This window comes from Pseudorasbora parva, chromosome 4 (genome assembly GCF_024679245.1).
Source record: "Pseudorasbora parva isolate DD20220531a chromosome 4, ASM2467924v1, whole genome shotgun sequence".
NCBI lineage: Eukaryota > Metazoa > Chordata > Actinopteri > Cypriniformes > Gobionidae > Pseudorasbora > Pseudorasbora parva.
The window spans coordinates 44,692,584-44,716,070 of NC_090175.1; the positions used below are offsets into that span (position 1 = coordinate 44,692,584).

At 36.8% G+C, this 23,487-nt stretch overlaps 1 protein-coding gene across 5 annotated transcripts in view; it reads left to right on the forward strand.

The window, feature by feature from the left end:
* LOC137073435 (zeta-sarcoglycan) overlaps positions 1-23,487 on the forward strand; it is a 438,962-nt gene that overhangs the window by 355,681 nt on the left and 59,794 nt on the right. For all 5 annotated transcript variants that reach the window (XM_067441929.1, XM_067441932.1, XM_067441928.1 and 2 more), the window contains one exon: positions 21,448-21,570. In XM_067441929.1, the coding sequence (XP_067298030.1) occupies positions 21,448-21,570 (123 nt within the window). The remainder of the gene's footprint in view (positions 1-21,447; positions 21,571-23,487) is intronic.

A 23,487-nucleotide genomic window follows, 5' to 3' on the forward strand; every position in this document is an offset into this window, starting at 1 on the left:
CTAAAGCCAGCAGAAGTCTAGATGCTCTCCCTCACTTACTGCTCATGGACTACAGCACATCACATCTTTGCTGTGCAAAGGAAGACAGAGAAAACATATTTTTCTTGTATTAGAAACAGGCAACAAAGACATACTGAAACTTGTGGATTTTCTAAGAATGTCCACTGGTTGTGGCTGTTTGATGTGGGTAAAGGGGTGGCCACACCACACTTTTCATTCCATTGACTTTCATTCATACACGTATGAATGCTAGAAAGAGAGCAAGCTCAAGGCAATAAGCATGCATTTTGCTGTGTTCCAAAGTTCAACTGTGGTGAAGTCTGGCCTGCGAGTATTTGTGTCATGTTAAGACGTGCGACCAATAGAAGACTGCTTGACCTTTTAGCTGAAATAAAAGAATGCCGTCTTAAGAAATGCAGGATTTCAGCATTACATTAATAAAGTGGTGTAGAAATTCTGCATGCTCGAAGTTTAGCGTGGCCATGGCTTTAGTGCTTTAGCAAGGTTGGCTAAATACAGACATTAATAATTTATTCTTGCTTAGTCCATGAGTTGGAATTTGAATTAAATTGACCACGTCTTGCATGGAAGTTGAAAACATTTTTTTAATTGCAATGAAAGGAAGTGGAATTTAATGAATTGCAGTAAAGAGAAATGCCATAGGTAATGACATTCTAGGAAATTAGGTGTTTTTCCACCTTGGTTGAACATTTACTTTTCTCATTTATTTTGATGAACTGATTTAGCTTAATTAAATGTATTTATTTAATTGTTAATAATTTGTGTTCTATAAACACTTTACTCCAGGTTTCCCATTTAGCGTTTCTCATTTGTTCTGGTGGGATATAAAATATACTGGTCTTTTCAGCTGGAACGTGATATATAATAATGTCCAGATATGCCTTTGAAAATGAAAAAAATAAATACATATGATTCTAAATAGTATTTAGATTTGCTTTCCTAAAAACACAGCCAGCATTATCTGGCTTTTACGGCCTGTTTTATGATAAATGCAAAGATTTTACAATAGATCTCAGTGTTTTTTTTGTGTTCCTTGGAGCTTTATTAAGTACACAGTAGGACCATAAATGAAATAATTAACCATTGCAAATTAAAACCTGAAAAAAATGACCCATATATGTAATGTTTTGGAGCAAAAGTTGCCCTCATAGTAATTTTCTCTGTTCTATTTAGTCTCTTTATTTGTTTAGTATTGACCTCTGCAGACAGCATAGACACACACACACACACACACACACACACACACACACACACACACACACACACACACACACACACACACACACACACACACACACACACACACACACACACACACACACACACACACTCACACACACACACACACACACACTTTTACTTTCTAAAAAAAGTCATCCTGTATGATTTATAAGCATTTTGAAAAGTGGGGACATGACCAATGTCCTCATATTTCCCCCTCTCCTTGTAATACCCCCCCCCCCAACACACACACACACACACACACACACACACACACACACACACACACACACACACACACACACACACACACACACACACACACACACTGTGTGCACATTGCCAAAAAAAGTTGCCAGACCTTAAGTTCATTGAAAGTGTTTGGGATGTGCTGGATGAGATTTTTCAGAGGGCTAGGCTCCAGCATTGTCAATACAAGATCTTGACCAAAAATGAATGCACCTGTTGATGAAAATAAATTCTGTGATGTTATTTCCATCATGCATTAGTTATTGGTCCAGGCTGGGAATTAATGTGTAAAAATATTCTTCATGCTCCTTTCCAACCACTCTTTCACAATTTAAGTCCGATGAATAATTGTGTCTTAAGCATTTGCCAATTTAAATCCTATATATGTATATATATATATGTATATATATAAAATAAAATATATATATATATATATATATATAAATAAAATTGTCCAATGGCCTTTTGTATAGTACAGTTTCAGCCGTGGTTTCAGGGTCTTGTAAGGGGAGGAACACTTCAGATTCTAGAGAGCATTTGATTGACAGCTATCTGACTCGCAAAGATGGAGGGTCATCTAAAGTAGATGACTTTTCTCCCCCACCTTCACCTGAAGTGGAGGAGGGTGAAACGTCTGTAGACACAGAGCCTTATCAATCGAGCCGCTGGCTCAAACTGCGTTAACTGCTGATGCTGACGATCCTTTCATTCTTTAATTTATGCTAGCGAAGCAGCAGCGCAAGAAAGAATGAGATCACTACTCAATTTATGAACACTGAACAGTCAAATCCAAAAAATAAAAATAAAAAAATAGATAAAATACATGCAATGCATTTTTTTTCAAATTAACTCAATCAATTAGCAGTGCATGACCAATAATTTCAAACCTAATAGCCTATAATAAACAAATTTCCTCAAATAAAAGTTACTATACTTACACTATATACGCGAGCACGTTATGTTATTGTTGTTCATTACCACGGCAACCACTTGCGTGTCAGGGTTTGTCTGAAAGCGTCTGAAGCATAGATAGGTATACTCATCTATAGTCTGAATTAAAATATCACAAGAAAAGCTTAACGTGTACTTACAACTGCATTATTTATCTGTATTTCTTCATTAGAATGTCATTGTCATTTCATTGTCATTGTATTTCTTCATTAGAATGTCAAGTGTCAAGTAAGTTCATTCATAATGTTTTTAATTCATGTAGCATGAGCACTGATACTGGACTGAAGCTGTTCGCATCATGTGATCACGGGAAAACATTTTTTAGGGCGTGGTCTGCTCGTGCCAGGGGCGTGGTCAGTGAGCCGCAGGATACGTAACGATGTCCTACAACGTCCAATAGGAAAATATGACTGCAGTAGCCACGTTCAACCTTAATAAATTATATTTATAAAAGAAATATAGGCTGTACCGAGTCTTTCCAGAAAAAAAAACGAGCGCCTGGAGGCGTATCGTGTGGGCGGAGCTAAAGAATTACAAGCGCGCGCAGCTACTGCATGAGACCGTCTGAAAGCTGACATCATCAAGCGTGAAGAAGAAAACGCTACCCAGATTCAACTAATACATATATGATCCAGAATCAGATCCGGAGGATGAAATAAATTGAACAGGAGAAGCAACAACAGCAGGACGTCCGTCTCTGTGGTATGTACTGTATTTAGTGGCCTGTCAACATTTGTGTGTGTTTACTCGCAGTTTATGAGGACACGATTTGGTTTATGGACTATTGTATGCGACTAAACCTTAGCAGTAACAAGCAAAATGGTTTTGCACGTCAGACTAGTTTAACATTATACATAGAACAACAATGGAGTAACCGTTTTTTATGGAGTAGCGCATTTGAATGACGAAGCACGCTTTGTGAGAACCTCCCCTAGGTTTATGTTTGGGTGGTTTTACAATAAACAAACTGACACCTAAACAAATGTATTTAAACTAGTCAGCTAAACAAATGTATTTAAACACACACCATCGCATGCTCCATTGATAAATTAACTAACGTTATACACGATCGTGTTGTTTACTAATGTTTACTTAGCGACGATAGCCAACAACATAGACATTTGAAGCAGTTTTACTCACCGCCTGCTTCCAAAGCACGACCGTAAAGCTTTATCGTTGGGACTGCTCCGTCAAAAACACACTTGTTTGGTAACTGTTGATTTCGTGAAGTACTGTGACAGCAGTAACCGTGGAGATCCACTTTTGCGACGCGACTGAAGCGTGATGTGACGCTTCTTGTCATTTCTGTGTTCAAATCGGTTCAAATGCAGCGCTGCCTTCCTGGAATGCTTGATGTCACCCATAAGAATAAAGTGAAGCGCGGCTCCGCAGAAGTGTTGCTCAGCGTGGATCTGCACCTGAGAGAGTGTTTATTCATTCAGCATTTCCTCTCTCGCTCTGGTCACCTTCCGCTCTGTTGACATCAAGCGGACCCATACTTGAAAAAAACTCTCCGAAACTTGTGAGAAACCGGAAGGAGTATTTTTGACACAGAAATACTCCATCAAACGTCCAACATTAGTTTTTGAAACTTTGTCTATGTTTGGGATGGGAATCCAAGTCTTTAACAGTGTAAAAAGCTCAGTACAGCATTTCAACACTAAGACGTTTTTACACTATATATTATAGAATTAAAACACTTTATGCTCAAATATCAAAACATTTACTCAAATCAGTAAAGAGCATTAATAAAGCCCCAGTCTTGCAGATCGTTAACTAAAAAAAAGTTGGTTTAGGGTTTAGTTACCCTTTAAGGCTAATATAGTCATACTAAATGTAAAAATAAAAAAATAAAATAAAAACATCCACCCTACTTTTTGATTTCATTGGGAATTTAATGTAATCTCCACTACTTAATACATTCTTTAAATAATGTCATAATTTACACTATGAAAAGCTTGAGCCTTTTTATGCTTTTTAAATAATCATCTGAATAACATTCGGGTCAATTTTAATTGAAAAAATACAAGAAAAGAAAAGAGGGTTTATTTTGGCTCCCGCCAATGTGCCCTCTATATCCTCTCTTTGACATTAACAACTCTGCAGAACTGTTGCCTTTAGGCTCTTTTGACATTGTCTGAACATTTAGGGAACATTTTCATTTCAGGGATTAGCCTCAAAATAGGCAGCAAAGTTATACTGTATCACCTCCCACTCCCGGACTCCTGTTTGTTTCCCTTCTCTCCTTGCTCTCTCCTCCCTGATCCCGCTCGCTGCAAATACATTAATCTTCAAACAGAAATTGTATAGAGGTGCTGAGAGCCAGAGAGCTGCGCTGTCCTCTGATAGCTTGGCCCAGGACTCCAGAGGTCTCTGTTTTTATAATATGGCCCATAAGTTCAGGTGATTGATGTGCAGTTGCGTTGTGGTGAGCATGAAGCGGGAGCACTGCGATCATGACTTTATCCTTTGTTCATAAGGGAGTCGCTTAAATATATGAGAGCAGTAGTCCGTCACGGTCTTTGTGGATATAGGCCCATGGTTCGCAACCTTGGGGTCGCAACCCAACTAGTCTCGCATAGCCAGACCTTCAGACTGATGGCAAAAGGTCTGGAAACCATAGCAGCTTTAATTGGTCAATAACCGCCCAAGATGATGTCTGACCAGCATGTAAGGCAACTAATCACAATTTATTTTGTTCAGCGTCAGGTTAAGGAGTGTGAAAATGTAAAGTCAATGTCCCCACAATAACAGACCAGCATGCAATTCATTCAAATATATTGTGCAAGTTTACTGCAGCAATGGTGCTGTGAACTGAAAATCCAACGCTTAGTTAATTCTGATAACCGATAACACTGTTGGACGTTTTTAGCGGCTAATTATTTATAAGCCACTGGGCCAAAAGAGCTCCTCTTCGGAACACAAAATAAGATACTTTTGTTGAAATCCGATGGCTCAGAAAGGCCTCCATTGGCCACAATGTCCTTTCCTTTCTCAAGACCCATAAAAGGCAGTAAAGACTTCGATACAAACTCATCTCACTACAGTGATTCTACAATCATTTTATGAACCGACGACGAGAATAGTGTAAGGTTCATCCGTTAGTACAAGGACGGAATCTAACGGCCTGGTTGAAGGACTGCATGTAAGACTTTTCAGTATTGCTGTTAAATTCACTTCATTTATTGACATCGAATTTCAAATTTGACTTCATTAATACATTTTATCTGACTCCAGGTCTATGTGACTTCATTTACATTGTTGCATTTGTAACCTAACAGCTGATCATCATTTTAGTTGTGATTTAATTTGGAACATTGATTTCTCTTAGTATCTCTTATATTCAAATATCTATTCCTCCATGGGACATGGAGTCGCTCAGAGATAATGCTCGCGATTAAATACATTACCTCATGGACACAAATTAGCCAGTTCTGTTATAATAGATGATTGCAGAGTGAACTATTTTACCTTTAAGTGAGTTGCACATGCTTACTCATAACCTCTATGAATCTGTCCTGACAGAAAGATTTGCGGAAACTTCTACAAGCTCCTCATGCGACACTACTAGAATTAATGTTTTTGGACTGATACAAGATGAATGAAGATTGACATTTTTTTTTGGCCAGACAGAACTTAAATAACATAATTAAACGCAAATCCATGGTACACAACTGTCAGCATAAAAAATATAAACTAGAATTACAAAGTAATATGAAAATAGTTTCAAAGAGTCATGATATCTGGCACAATACACGCCAATACATGTGTGTGAGTGCCACTAGGACACAGACACACCATGGCATGGGGGTTCTGGCTACAGAATGTTCCCAAATGGCAGCTCTGCTACCCTTCCTTAAATACCCAGACCAGAACAAAGGATTGTAAATATTTGCAGCACAACACCTGGTTTCGGGGGAGAGGTTTTAGATATCTTTGAAGAGACCCCTCAAAGAGGAGACCAGAATTCTCAAACGTTTCAATCTTTCTCATCCTACTAGTGACTACAGTGATATTGAGACGAATTTACCAATCACACTGAGACCTTTAAAAAGACACCAGATATGAAAGGGATAAAAATAGATGCACAAAATACATAATCTGTAGTATATTTGCATTCTGTGACTTGAATCAGGTGGAGGGGAGGAGGGAAAGGGAGCGGAGAAAGGGGCAGGGTTGTCATACACTTTCTGTGAGAGCTTATCTCCAGATTAGTGAGTTTTATTAGCCCGACAAGCCAGATCCAAATCAAGATGTTTGGTCTGGAAACTCACCATTGACAGGGCTCAATCTGAGGGGCGGGATAAACGGCTGTCTTTCAAACTCCCTCTGCACGGCGTGCACGCAATTGGATAGCGCTTCAACCAACCAGAGCAATGAAGGTGAAGCGGAGCTAGTTGACAGAATAAACTTTCGCCGTATCCGGTCGGCAAAACTCAGAACACATCTTCTTTTCTTAAGAATAACTTCAGTACCGTTCTTTGTTCTTTTCTCAGAGAAAAGCTTAACTAGCCTGACAACAAGTCAGACCCACATCAAGATGTTTGGTCTGAAAACTCACCATTGACAGGGCTCAATCCGAGGGGCGGGATAAACGGCTGTCTTTCAAACTCCCTCTGCACGGCGTGCACGCAATTGGATTTCGCTACAAACCAACCAGAGCAACGAAGGTGAAGCAGAGCTAGTTGACTGACAGATAAAACGTTCGCCGTATCCGGTCGGCAAAACTCCGAACACATCTTCCCTTAAGAATGACTTCAGTGCCGTTCTTTGTTCTTTTCTCAGAGAAAAGCTTAACTCCAAGTCTACCAGAGTCGCGGTCAAAGTTGATTCGAAAGACCGCCGCCGTTCGCCAGTTTCTGTGTTTACTAGAAGCACGCAAGCGCAACTCGGCCGTCATTATGTTAAGCCCCACCCACCGACTCTATACACGATGTGATTGGCCCGACCAGAGTTTGGCTTTTACAGCTCAGAAGTGTATTGAGAGTTGCTAGAGGACACTCGCAGCAAATTAGATTAGATTTATTGCTTTATTGCAGGACGTTCTGATCTCAGCTTTTGTCTTAACAGTAAAACCCATTCATAATATTATTATTTTTATTTTATTTATTTTTTGCGCAAAAAAACAACAACAACTAAATAACTACTTATACAGTGATGGCTGATTTTAAAACACGGCTTCGGAAAGCTTTGGAATCAGTGTATGGAATCAGCAGTTCTAAGCGCATATAAGTCGTCATTTATTTGTTGTTGTTTTTTGCGTGCAAAAACTATTCTCGTTGCTTCATAAAATTATTGTAGAATCACTGTTGTGAGATGGGCTTTGTATCGACATCTTTAGTGCCTTTTATGGGTCTTAAGAAAGGAAATGACATTATATCAATGAAGGCCTTTCTGAGCCATCGGATTTCAACACAAATATCTTCATTGTGTTCCAAAGATGAACGGAGGTCTTGCGGGTGTCGAACGACATGAGGGTGAGTAATTAATGACATAATTAAAATTTTTGGGTGAACTAACCCTTAAGATACTTCTTTCAAAAACAGTATTTCTTACAAACCCCTAAACTTTTGAACATTAGTGTATTTATATACACACCATTTTAAATACTCTCTCAAAAGTTAGTAATTATTTATTTAATTGCACCATTTTGACACCTTTTAGGGGTGTTTTTTTGAGAGTGAATTGTGTCTGGAGAATTTTGAACCCCACCTAACCCACCCCACCTCACCACCTCCAAAAAACAAAACAAAACAAAAACATTCACATACAAAATGATCTGGTATTAGGCTAACCTTTGAGGATATCTCCACCTTGTGACCCTCAATTGTGTTTCTGGAAAGGGGTGGCCTGCTCCTCCAGACCATTTTTTGCAGCAACACACTGCCTTGCTAAATTACTGTGTGGCAGGATTTTGCACGTGTTGATGGGGTGTGTTCTGGAAGTGAGCTGGTGATGAAATGCAGCATCAAACTTGTGCTGTCAGATCTCGTTTTCATTCTCTCTCTCCATCCCTCCATCCTTTTGTGCTAACCTGAAGCATCCCGCTGTTTGCCACGAGGTCCCTGCACAGATGATTGAAATTGGGGGACAGGCAAATAATCCGTGCATGGGCTGTTCTCACGCTCAACTCCAGCTGTGAGCTCGTATCTCCTCTAAACACCTCCTCCAGAGGCCAAACAACTGAGAGGACATTGAGGGAACACAGCATCTGCTTTTTGTCTTATTGACTTTTCATTTTTCGGAGTGTAGACTGCATAATTAATGGCTTCTCCGCTTTGAGAGAGTGGGAGATGATTTCATTAGCACTGGATGACATAGAGGACATGAGCGAGAGAAGCACTGGGGGGCTGACAAGGACAGCAGGAAGACACGTGTGACGGTGGGGACTCAGGTGTGGCACGGGGACACTGCCAGTATCTTCTGACACCACATCCTTTCCAAAACGTTGTCAGTTTCCATTCATTTTAAAGGCGATTTGCTGTCTTGAACAATTTGGCCCACCTATTAAATTGATATTCCATTGGCTGAAAAAATGAGTTCTCCATTGAGTGTATAAAACATCACTTGATTACATTATGTATATCATCTGAACCATCATTATGACAATTTATATGTTTTGTCAATTATGCTTCATATAATAATAGCTGCAACAGAAACCCACACTGAAATTCTCTTAAATTTACAGCAAGCTACTAAAATTGGGCAACACGTTCTCACACCCAACTCGTCACATATTGACGCTTGGTCAGGACCCCCGGTGTCACTTTTTAACGCACAGGGTACCCCTTTAGCATGTTTCCATGAGCAGGGTACTCCATTGTTTCCAGTGAGAAACCTTTGACATCATACAGACTCGTTGGGAATGGGAATGTTATAGTCATGATGAAATTATGTATTGAGTTTGCCATTTATTTTGATATTTGTTGAAGTGTGTGTGATTTTCAATTAAATGATAAATCATAGTTTATTGGAAGTGGCCTGTACACAAAACAAATTTTGAAATAAACATGAACTAACCAATAAAAAAATCACTATATATTGTAAATTAACTTAAAGTTAACCAGTTAACAGGTCTGTCACATTTTTTTCCAAATGTTATGAATGTATCCAAATGCTCAATTATATATTTTTAGAACTTGTGTGTTTACATAGACATTACAAATTGTTCATGACAGCAGCTTATACCACCAATAGCTTACAATATCAAGATAACCAGCCAAACATGATAAATTGCATATAAACGAACAACGATTTGCTTGGTGCATTCTGGCTCTTCAAGGACAAAATAGAGTAAATTCTAGATCAAGTTTCATTAGAATAAGTTATGCATATCTGTATGTGAATTTTCAGTCAGTCAAGGAGAGCTCAACATAATATTATTTCAAAAGTTTTTATTCCATTGCATCCACTGCAGGGCACGAGAGAACCAATTTAAATGGAGATCTACCTGGAAGTACCCTCAAAGTGCTTAATAAGTTATAAGTTATTTTTTTTATAATTTACCAGTTATAAGTTTTGCTGCATCAAAAATCCAGTGATTTGAGTGATTAGTTCCAAGTAATTAATCACGATGTAAGAATGCATTGGCAAAGTGCGCATGCATGTAGAGGAACGTTTAGAAATTTAATGTGCTGTTTTATGTTGTGTACTTTAGCCAGAATAAATTGCCAGTTTTAAATGAATATCTTCATTTGCAATGCCACATTGCCACTTTGAGGTAGTGAGCTGAGAGAGAGAGAGAGAGAGAGAGAGAGAGAGAGAGAGAGAGATGTGTGTGTACCTAAAGGACATATGGAGATTAATGCGCACACATACACACATCAGTCTTTAGGGCTGTGTTGGCTGATTACGACAACAGCTCTGATTATTTGTCTCTTTACACTGTCCTCAAACCACACCCAGACACATGTACACACACCCACTGATTAATGCAGGTCATCAAAATTCACCTATTTCTCCTTTTTTATTAATGAGGGTTATCTGGTTCAGATAAATAATTTATCTTTCCAACTTTATTTCTTCTTCGCTGTTGTGCTATTATTTTGTTCACCAATTCTCTGCAAGCTGCTTCTCTTGACACAGCTTCGAAGGATTAAAGGATTTTTTTTCATTATTATTTTTAATAATAGTATTATTTATTTATTTTGTAAAGAGCCCATTGTTTTTGTTTTGTTTTGTTTTTTGGAAAATAAAATGGATGTGGACATTTCTTTGGCTTGAATTAGCTGAGATTGTTTATATGGTCAAAGTAATTCAGATTACAGCCTCCGTGTTTTATATCAGAAGCATTTTGGACAGATGTTCACCCTCATCCAAGTCCAGCTGCAGCTAATTGCGATAGCTGGAATGATAATGAAGCAGCCTGTGACTTACAGCTCTTTGTTATCTGGCTAGACAGGATATCTTAAAAATTATTTCATGCCATGGATACCCAAAATAATGATTGACTTTATGAAGGGACCCCCTAAAATATTAAAATCAACTATTTATGTCCATGCAAAACACCTAATTTATACTGTGGTAATATTTATGTAATTAAATGTATATTATTTAATTATATTATGTTATATATATTTTGTAATTATTTTAAAATATTTTTAATTATTTTTTTATATAATTTTTTTGTAAACTTTTCCATCCTATGCCATTATTAAACAAAAGTCTTTTTTTTTTTTTTTATTAGCAACAAGCATCTTTTTATCACCATCTGATTTCCCACATCAAGGTCATTTATTCTTGCCATTTCACTCCTTGGAAAATCTTCCATTTCCTCCAGCCTCAAATGAGGGTAAATCAATATCAATTAATATTCAAGAGCAAGTCATTAATATCCGTTGCATATCATTTCTCATTTAAATCACCTGGATGTGTAGAAGGATCCGTGAGGTGGTGCAGTCTGGATGGCTTTATGAAAGTGAGATATCCTTGTTTAAATAATGAGTGTTTACCCCTTATAAGTCCACTGACTGAGAATAACTAAAGTAATCAAGAACTTTCCAGTTTCCTTGAGCTCTTGAATCACGCAAACAAATCTAAGGTAACATGATTAAGCCATGTTGTTCACAATTACCAAATGTAGTTTTTTTTCTTTTCTTTTTTTTTCTTTTTTTAGATGTTTACAGACTTTTATTGTATTGTTCAAGAGTCAAAACTTACTACATCACCACATGTAGTAATCACTTTTGCAATTATATATTCAGTCATCATTACATACAATCAAACAAAAGCACATGGAAATTGAAAAGTTAAGCAGTTCTACTCATCATGCTGACAAAAATGACCACAAAGGATCTCTCTCTCTCTGTTGTAAAATCATCCTGTCAGCTGTAATACAACCAAGGGTAAACGCATTATTTTTTATTTTATTTTATTTTATTTTATTTTTTATTTTATATTTTTTGCTATATTAGCTGAAGAAAAGAAAAAAATAATATTTTTGCAAATTCTTTTTGGATACAGTGACAGCTTGGTCTTTCTGATGCTCCACAAACTGACAGTCAAAACTTAAATTATCAGAACTCTTTCGACTGAAAAAATAAAAAAAAAACATCTGTCCCTTCATAATCCTGTGGTGTGTTTGTGTCAAATCCTCTCTGAAGATGATCATGCTCTGTAGTGGATCTATGAGCACATCTCTGGCTACTGCTGTGCAGTGATATTGTCAAGAGAGGATTAATCAAATATGAGTATAATTTAACACTTTATTAGCATTCTCTCCTCTCGGTCTCATCAGCATAATCAAAAGTAGCCTTGCCTTATCCTCAAGCACGTCTTTAATCACTATCCAACATGATTAATGTAGATTCAGCTTTTTATTATTATTATTCTTTCTTTTCCTCAAAAGATAACAGATGTGAAACTTTAACTGATTTGCAACATATTTTGCTAATTATACAATAAAAGATGATAAGCAATTCATTAATGAACATCATGTTTAACATAATTTTACACTGAATCTCTTTGTTTGCTAAAAAAAAGTAACTTCAAGATCTGAAGATAAGCTCTACATTGGTTTCTTTGTCTTTTTTAGATTTTTAGGCACAGCAGGAACAACAGCTTCCTGCTGTGTAAAAGAAGCCCTGTTGATCTGGGTCTCCTTTAGAAACCTAAAAAACAAAAAGTATGTAAACACTGCTTTTTTAAACATGGCACAAAAATATTACAGTTTTGTAGATAAATGTAATTGGGTTAATTTGTTAAACATGCTCAGGAGTTTTCAGTTACTTGTTACGTAATCAAATCTGAATGCTAAATTTGTCCCTAAAAACTAAACAACTTCAAAAAAGTTTTTGATAAATTGAAAATTCAAAAGAATAGCTTTTATTTTAAATAGAAACGTTGGTCCCACTTTATATTAGGTGGCCTTACAATGCACTTACAACAAAAAATACAATGTACTTTTGTGTTCATATTGTATTGCAAAACCCTTTTGTTGATATCGAGGTGGGATACGGGTAAAGTTGGGGACCGGCGTGGTAGTAAGGGTCAGTTTAAGGGTAGGGTTAGGTGTAAGGATTTTATCAGCAGATCCTTTAAGTCCAGTAAGTTGTCAGGTGGGGCCTCCATGTTTTGGACTTTTTTGTTCAGCACATCCCACAGATGCTCGATTGGGTTGAGATCTGGGGAATTTAGAGGCCAAGTCAACACATCAAACTCTGTGTTGTGCTCCTCAAACCATTCTTGAACCATTTTTGCTTTGTGGCAGGGCACATTATCCTGCTGAAAGAGGCCACAGCCACCAGGGAGTATTGTTTCCATGAAAGGGTGTACATGGTCGGCAGCAATGGTTAGGTAGGTGGTACGTGTCAAAGAAACATCCACATCAATGGCAGGACCCAAGGTTTCCCAGTAGAACAAAGAATCACACTGCTTCCATCATCTTGCCTTCTTCCTATAGTGCACCATGGTGCCATGTGTTCCCCAGGTAAGTGACACACACGCACCCGGCCATCCACATGATGTAAAAGAAAATGTGATTCATTAGACCAGGCTACCTTCTTACATTGCTCAGTGGTCCAGTTCTGATGCTCACATGCCCACTGTTGGCACTTTCAGCGGTGGACAGGGGTCAGCATGGGCATCCTGACTGATCTGCAGTTATGCAGCCCCATACGCAACAAACTGTGATGCACTGTGTCAGAACACCTTTAATCAGAACCAACATTAACTTCTTGAGCAATCTGAGCTACAGAAGAGCTCAGTGAGCCTTGACCACCCATGACCCTGTCGCCGGTTCACCACTGCTCCTTCCTTGGACCACTTTTGATAGATGCTGACAACTGCAGACTGGGGACACCCCACAAGAGCGGCAATTTTGGAGATGCTCTGACCCAGTCGTCTAGCCATCACAATTTGTCCTTTGTCAAACTTGCTCAAATCCTTATGCTTTCCCATTTTTCCTGCTTCTGACACTTCAACTTTGGGGACAAAATGTGCACTTGCAGGCTCCGTGATTCTTCACCTGTCAGTAGTCATAATGTTATGCCTGATTGGTATATAAGTAGTGGAAATGTTTTTTTTAAAAAAGAGAAGCATATACATTTTTGGTTATTTTCAAGGTTATTGATTTATTTATTGTGAATGTGATGTACTGAGGTCTAGTCCGAGGACAGATCATATTCTTGAAAACAAAGTGAGAAAATTAATTTGGATTATAGATCAAGTAGAACTGTTGGCTTAAATGTATGAGACGTGTTGTTCCATATATCAAAACTATGTTAAACATTGTATCGCTCTCATATACTATCCAATAAGGTGTAAACTGGCAAATATAAAGGAAGGCGTGGTGGAAAAGTTGGCTAAATAAAATCCACAAATTGCATTGTTATAGGCTTTAATGGACTGCTATCTTTGCCATTGGGCGCTTGGAGAAAGGTCAGGGTGTCTTTATAATACAAACACTGAAAAAATGAGAGGACAGGCAATGAATGCATGAAGAGGGCTAAAGAAGACAATAGAGGGTGGCAGAGAAAGGAGAGAGTGGGCTTAAGGAAAAAAAGAGAAGTTTACTTTCTGTCACACACGCACAATGAAGGCAAGCAAACAAAGTCAAGTTTGTTTTCCAAAGTCACCTAGGTCATGGACGATGTGATAGCTGTGATGAATAATATAGTCATTGAAGCCATTGCACTGTGTTTTGGGGCAGAGCATTAAAGGCTGCTGAGATTCCAGTGACAGCTTAGCTTTTGGGCCAAGTCAGTCTTGGTGAATAAACTCAAGATCAGTTTCATTTGCATTTATCACATCAGCCCCCGGCATGAGACAAATACAAATGCAGCTCTTTCTCTAATTCATAATCATCAGGGTTTAAATAAGAAAGGCTTTCTGGTTATACTGTATTTCAAGTTATCCTTTTTACAGTTTAATTATGCATTTACGTTCTGAGTAATATTAATAAACTACATGTGCCTACTATATAGGGTTAGTGTCAGGATTAAGATTTTGTTTAGTTAATAACTTACCGTTATTGTTTTCACTTTACTTTGGTGGTCCATTTAACACATTCTGTTGATTATAAGTAACATTGCACCTACATGTCTACTAACTCTCATTAGAGGGTTAGTAGAGTCATAGTAGACTGGTAGGGTTAGTTAGAATAAGTTGACACGTAGTTGCAAAGTTACTTATAGTAAGTAGAATGTCTGTTGGATGAGCGTCAGAAGCAAAAAACAAAACAAAAAAATAATAATTTGGGTGGGTCCTCTCCCAGAACATTTTTACTGGAGTAGATGGGCCAGAAAAAATGACAAAAATTAAAACATTACACAAAATTATTTACAGCAACAATAGTGTAGGGGTGAGAAGCATAGCATGAAATGTTGACTCATATCAACCTGAGGTTCAAATCTGCCTTTTACTGAACTCACTCTACTCCCTTTTCCCATCACATATAAGATCGGAAAGCAATTTATTTTTAATAAAAAATAAGAAAATGTTTAAAAAAGTGAAAATAAAGTTCCTAACGTGTTGGTTTATCAGATAGGCAAACACACATTTGCTGAATTAGAGAATATAAAAGTGAGTGGGTCCAAAATCATTGGTCTTAAAAAGTTGGTGGGTCTTGTCCCACCCACATTCAATGGCTCCTACGCCCATAAATGAGAATAAATGGACATTTAGCAAAGTTACTTATAGTCAAAAGGACCTTCAAAATAAAGTGTTAACAATTGATTACTATAGTAACATGTAATATATATTTTTTTAACATGTTTTTTTTTTTTTTTTTTGTAATATATTTCTAACATGTGACATGTTTGAAACCCTGTCATTGTGCCGTTAACTGTATTTGTTTGGGGGGGGGGGGTGTTTGTTTTTCTGTTTCACAAAAATATATGAAACATTTTAGTTAAGTGAGAACACGTGAAAAGTTTATTTTAAAAAATAGAATGTGTTTCATGAAATTTTTCATGATGTTTTGTTGTTTGTTGTTGTTTGTTTGTTAGGTTTTTTGTTTTGTTTTGTTTTTTGTGATAAAGGACTTCTTCAGGCAAATTGAAAAAAATAAAGATTGGAATTTATATATATTACACACTTTTACTCAATATACTTTTATTAATTACTATTGTACAAATAAACATTTGACACCACATTGTTAAACCTTACCAGATTTTTTATTAGTAAAATACTGGCAACACTGTTGCCAGCTAGTTACTGTATTAATTTAGACACATTATTATACTGGCAACACTGTTGCCAGCTAGTTACTGTAAAGAATCTGTTACAGTGACAGTGTTGAACAGTGTTGCCAATTTTATACCGTAAATCAGGCATTATAGTTGATAAATGGCAGCAGTGTTTTCAATTAATTACTGTACTGCATATACATTTAAATAATTTATAATTCAGTACTCATTGTGGTACTCTTAAACTTATGAAGCATTCTGTCATGTTACTTCAATAAAAAAATATAAAGAACATTTAAATCTTTACACAAATTGACTTTATTACTTAGATGTTTATCTATTGCCCAACATAACAGAATTACAAAAAACTAATGAAAAAAAATAAATAAAAAAATAATAATTTGCTCCTTCATAACAATACTATCAACAAACATAATATGAAAACACACAAATATTTTCAAGACATGTCAAATTCTGCCTCCAACCAAATAAAAAAAAGAACTTGGAGTAACACCCAAATCTACATCTCAGCCACTAATGACCCTCAGGTTATTTATGTTGACACAAATTAAATGGCCTTCTTATATCTGTACAAGTAAAACATTAACAAAAATGCTTTCAGTTGTTGTATGTTTTCACTCAAATTCAATGAGGATTCATTGAATTCTTGTGGATTTACTTTTATTGAATCTTTCTTCACAGATGACACAGTTTTATAGATAGTTCCAGCTTTGGAAGCACACTTTGTCCCCTCAGGATTAATCCTCACTAAAAACCTGTTGAGTGAATCAGACAACAGCTGATTCAGAAATGGAGTAACGTACCTTTCAATGAGTTCTAATGTGGCACTGGCTGACTCTTGGTATGCAATGTTAAATACATAGAAGACACTGAAAAACACATGCAGTGCCACTGAGAAATCCAACTGCTCATCAATGCTATGTGTGTCACTTTCATCCACTTAGATGAATTTAGAAGGCTATCTCGTGAAATTTGTTCTCACCATACAAATTACCAAAACACATTAATTATTTACCATATATTTCATACTTACCAAGCATGATGAGCCTTGGTGTGACTGGTAGATGTAGATCATTTTCCACTGACATTCAGGTTGAAGTTTTCTTTGGAAAGAAATTTGCCCTATAGAGTTTGAATTTGTATAAAAAAGTTAGTTGGTGAAAAGGGGAATTGCAAAGTTTGCATCTGTACATTGTGGCAAATCCTGACTAACTAAAAAAAAAAAAACGAAAGCAATTATAAAACAAGTTTTTTATCAGCAAGAGTTCAATTGCTGATAAATGGAGTTACTCCAGGAAAATAATTTCTACACAAAGGGATATTTCTCAGTGAGGAGTTGAGAGGAGAGGCTAAAAAACTTGCTAATCAGGAAGCTATTTCAAACCATGCAAACCGTCTAACTTTACATTATGTATTTTATAAACAATAATAATTGAACTGTTTACTTACTCGTAGCTGTGCGATTCATTTTCAGTCTGAAAACATACAAATCTAGTCAAGATCAGGTACTCAAGATCAAAGTTCTCAACACAGCACATAGCAGTAGCAAACAAACTCCAAACGGGTGACACCTGCTTGTTTAGGCTCAGACATCCAGCCCTTGTGTATGTATTTGTGTGCTCACATGCATGCATGCTTGCATGCGTATGTGTGTGTTAATAATAATAATAATAATAATAATAAGTTTAATTTATATAGCGCCTTTCCCAAGGACGCTTCACAATAACAGTAAATAACAAGCAGTTTATACATAAACGGACAGTGGACATTTGCCCAGTCCAAGTAATTGAATGACTGCAGTTGCAAATCGCACTACATTTACAATACAACATGAAAGACATAAGTAACAAACATTAATTACAGACGGCATGGTGGGCAGTTAGAGTAGATATGAAACAGATTATAGGTAGTGAGTTAACTACTAGTTAGATATTGATTGTGTTATGTCAAGTGTTACGACCCAAAATAGGGACCAACATTAGAGCCATTCATAAAGGTGTATAAACCCAAATCACAAAGGCCATGGTAGTAAAAAGAAAGATTTATTTACAACAAATTAACAAAAACAAACAAACATATAAAACTTAAAGTAAGGACTGGTGAGCTAAACTAATCTAAACTACAACTCAGAGTTAATTCTTTCCTAACTCCCGAGAAACACAAAAGAAAATACATAAACAAATCTTCCGGGTCAGCTTCCTTACCTATGCTTTCCCACTAACCTAACATAACTAAACAAACAAAAACTCACCATCCTGTACAAAAGAAACCAGAAACACAACAGGTTTCCAGAGGTAGGCTTCCCCCCCCTCCAAACTGAAGTTTCACCAGCAGCTCTTAAGTAGGCAGAGGCCTCAGGTGTTAGGCATAATCAGGCTCCACCCCCATCCAATTGGCAGCTATTCTCAGACAGGAAAGAAAACAAGAGAAAGAGTAGGGGCTCGTAACACCCCCACACATAAAACATTAAATATAATTAAAATAATTATTTTAATGAAGTCAGTACTCACCATCTATGATGAAACAAAACATTCAAAAATCCTAAAATGAGATTGCACAGCTCCAATTCATGCAAGCTCTTACCAGAATTGTCCAAGTCAGTGCTCACTGACCTAACCCATACCGAAGGAAAGGCTGGTAGTCCTCTAAAGAACAGTTCTCCATTCCAGCACTCAGAAAGCGCTTAAGAATCATAGAAGTGTTCACAAAAACAGTAGGCTTAGCTCTGGCATTTCTATGAAGTGCCAAACTCTGCCATAATATAACGATTTACAATAAGAGCAAAATGGCTTATGCATGATCGCAAACTCACTTAGCTTATCTGCTGCTTACTTGGCTAAAAGGGTCAAGTTCATTTCAAAATGCTTATCAAAAATGAACACTAGACTTCTGTACCAAAAGTATGTTTAAGAATCAGCTAAAACAGAAGCTTTGTCAACTAAAAATCACCTTCAGTTGACTCAAGAAGGTTATCAAAGCATCAAGGAGGTCCAAGCAGAGCAAAGTTGGTAGCACTTTGAGGTACACACGAAAAATCAAATAGCCTCCCTTTCAAATGCAAACTCTGGTTTGCGCATTAACCTCGATTGTTACTCCTACATTACAGTTCAAAGTTCCATTACATATGAAGATCTCAGCATCTTATTCTCTAGAAAAAAATCAAGCTGAATTAAAATACAGCCTGCGAGATCTTTTAAAGAGCATCACTGGAGAACAGTTTCTAAGCCACTAACAGACACATTTTGTTGTCTCACGGCATTTGAATCTGCCACAAACGATCTCCATTTCTGAATTCACACATTGAAACCCAGGGTTTCTACAGCGATTTAGCTGTTCTAATGAAGGAGTCTAAACAAACTTCTCCAAATCAAAATTCTCCATCACAAATGTCACCTGACAAAACAGAAGCACTAACAAAGCCTACTGCAAAATACAATTAGGCAAATCCAGAAACTCTACCCCATAAACAAAACCAATGGCCGAAAAAAAGAAAAAAAAAAGCGATTACACAAAAGAATGGCAAAGACAAGTGGTCAAATTAAGCACCAGTTAAACTGCCAAAACCAAAAGGGAACAAATGCTACAAAAAAGACACAAATAGCAATGCATTAAACACAAAGCATGCTACCGAAGAGACACGTAGCGATGCATTAAACACAAAGCAGGCTACCGAAGAGACACGTAGCGATGCATTAAACAAAGCATGCTACAGAAGAGACATGTAGCGATGCATTAAACACAAAGCATGCTACCGAAGAGACACGTAGCGATGCATTAAACAAAGCATGCTACAGAAGAGACATGTAGCGATGCATTAAACACACGCATGCTACAGGAAACAAGTAGCATTGGATTCAAAAGCACTTCGTTAAAACAAGTTACAAGAACTAAAGTAGCATTGCAAACAAAGGCAGTTAAGATCGATCCTGGACGAGCCCCCAATTTATGTTACGACCCAAAATAGGGACCAACATTAGAGCCATTCATAAAGGTGTATAAACCCAAATCACAAAGGCCATGGTAGTAAAAAGAAAGATTTATTTACAACAAATTAACAAAAACAAACAAACATATAAAACTTAAAGTAAGGACTGGTGAGCTAAACTAATCTAAACTACAACTCAGAGTTAATTCTTTCCTAACTCCCGAGAAACACAAAAGAAAATACATAAACAAATCTTCCGGGTCAGCTTCCTTACCTATGCTTTCCCACTAACCTAACATAACTAAACAAACAAAAACTCACCATCCTGTACAAAAGAAACCAGAAACACAACAGGTTTCCAGAGGTAGGCTTCCCCCCCCTCCAAACTGAAGTTTCACCAGCAGCTCTTAAGTAGGCAGAGGCCTCAGGTGTTAGGCATAATCAGGCTCCACCCCCATCCAATTGGCAGCTATTCTCAGACAGGAAAGAAAACAAGAGAAAGAGTAGGGGCTCGTAACACAAGTTAACAATTTCATGACTGATAATACTGACTAAACAAATGTGTTTTGAGTTGACATTTAAATTCATGTAACGTGATGCATTAATCCTTGTTTTCTGACTGAAGATGTAAACAGTTTGAAATAAACAGTGACGTAATGCATCCTGGGAATGTAGACCAGACCCATTTACCAGTAAATGTTACCGTTATTTCATGGGCGCTGAAAGTAATGCACTGTAGTTTATTATTAGTGCAGCAAAACCGCACCTCATATTACAGTACAATACCTTCCAATGATGTTAAAGCTAAATACTGGCGATTTTACAGTTATTTACCCAGAAATCTACAGCAAGGTTTAACAGTGTAGAATAAAACCTCCTCCAGAGCAGGTTAGCCATGTAGTGTAAGTTACCATTGTGATGAACACTGATAAAAACCAATCCACCTTCTTGAGCCCGAAAAACCAGAGTTTGCTCAAACTAATCTTGAACTTACCTGGGTAGCAACTGAAACCATGTTTGTGCAACAGGCCATAGGTCTTTGAAAATCCTGGAAACAACGAGCAGCTGCTCTGCTCTGCTCTGCTCTACTTTTCTTTGTCATTGTCATCACTGGCTGCTGTTTTCTACAGCTGCATCATAACTGGAATTTAAATTTTATTTAAATAAACTTTAAATTAAAAAATAAACTATTTATGCACAGCACACAATAAAATAAATTATTATTATTATTATTATTATTATTATTATTATTATTATTATTATTATTATTATTATTATTATTATTATTATTATTATTATTAATAATCATCCACCATCTTGGATTATTTTTTAATACTCCATGCCAACAAGAAGACCTTTCCTGATTGTGGCTGCAAAGGTTAAAATGTGTTCTTATTTCTCAAGGATTTATTCTTTCTTTTTCTTTTTCTGCAGGCTCAGAGATGGTAGAAGCCCAGTGTCAGCGGTTTGAGGTGAGAAGTAATGATGGCGAGAGAGTTCTCTTCTCTGCTGATGAAGAGGAGATCAGTATTGGCACAGACAAACTGAGGGTCACAGGTACACAAACACACTCACATTTCAATCAATTTAAAATGTTTTGCATTTGCCTGTACTGTTGATATAGTTCTACGATACATATTTAGGGGGGAAAAATAACTGAAAGGGTCATCCTTTTGGCCTTCATCTGGACAACCTGGTGTCGTATGGTTTCAGTAACCTTAGAGTGGCTTGTCATCTTGCAAAGTTAGTGAAAATTGGAAAGTTTGCTTTAAGTTAAATAGTGTTTGCCAGATTATTACGGAAATTAGCACCATGTGCCAGATTAACACCCAAAGCTTGAAGGTATCTAAAAGTGTTCTGTAATTTTGACCAGTGTTATTTTCAATTGTATTATTTAAATTGTATATACTGTACTTCAGAAGATATTTAACTTGTGAAATATGCTTAAAAAACTGCTCTTCTGCTCCTGTTAGGATCATTTCAAAAAGGACTAAGCAGTGACCTTGAAATTTAGGAAAGTGTATGTTGTTCTCTAATTTTGATCTCTACTGTATATATATGATGAACTTCATGACTTTTAATCTGGCTTCCTTTTTATATATACACACATATATGTTAAAATAAATCGCACATGGAATTCTGGGAATATCAGTTTTTTCCACTGTACATTTTAATTTGATTTGTTCTGTTAAAATTCTAAAAACTGTACATTTAACAGTATTTTATTGAATTTTATTACATTAAGGGACATATTTACTGACAGCTTGCGCTAGTGCAAACCCTCTTTTGGCGATAAAAAAACTCCTGTCAGGATTTACTAAAGACATGCAGTAATAAATTAGCTCTGAAAAGGTGCGGACAGGGTAATTTTAGTGGCTGACCTTATAGCACATGCATTTGTAGGAGTTTCCCTTTCAGGTGCAAAATTCATGGGAGGAGATTAATTAAATGAATCATGCAAGGTGATTTAATAAGGTTTGCACTCGTCAGTTTACTGGTGTCTGTGCCATTATATACCTCCCCAAAAAAACAGAGGCTAAGGGTAGATTGCGTTGGTTGACTATGGAAATAATCCTGGCTGAATCTGTGTTCATTATTTTGCATGTCATCAGTAGATCACGCGCAGAACTGTTCACTCCCATCTGCACTTTTATGCCATTTCACTCTCACTCTAATAATCCCTGTTTGGTAAATCTGGCCCTAAATATCTATTTAGATATTTTACCGGTGTCCCTGTATTTCCCTTGCTGTTAACCTAGTAAGTTTTTTTGTTTTTTTAACCTGTAGCGTTTTTACAATATTTTACAGTTAAAATTACACTCATTTAGTTATTTTAATTTAAGTCACTTCTGACTGTTGTATCAGAGCCAGATTGTTTTAGTCTCTCACTGGTAGCTGGCTGATGAGCAAAGGAGAAAACTGCAGTTGTCAATGAATACAGTCAGGCATCATTACTTCACTAAACCTGCTGAGCAGTGGGTGTGATAGAGAGAGAGATGAGCGAATATGTGATATTGCTTTTATACAACAGTTCAATAAAATGAACTGTTACTATCTTGAGCTTTCATGTAAACACTTTAATTGATCCAATTATACTTGATCAGAATTTAATTTAGTTCGGATTTTAGACCTTAGAATTAGCTGATCAATAATACTTTTGGGGTTTATATTTCATAAATCGAAATAGAACTGGATTCATTTGAATGTAAATGAAACGTTTTTGACACAATATCACCAGTTTCTTTGTCTGTTTTCATTGTGACAATGATAATGGCTCCAAACAAAGCCAAAGTGAATCCGTTATGCGAGCAACACACTAGTAGTAGCAGGGGCTAAATGAATCAGTGTTTTGAACAAATTGGTTAAGTGAAAGATCTAATGACTCGATCATAAAGAATTATTTAGTTCCTGAATGAATCAGTGATTTTAACAAATCACTTGAAATAATGATTCAGTACAGGACTTTGCACACTT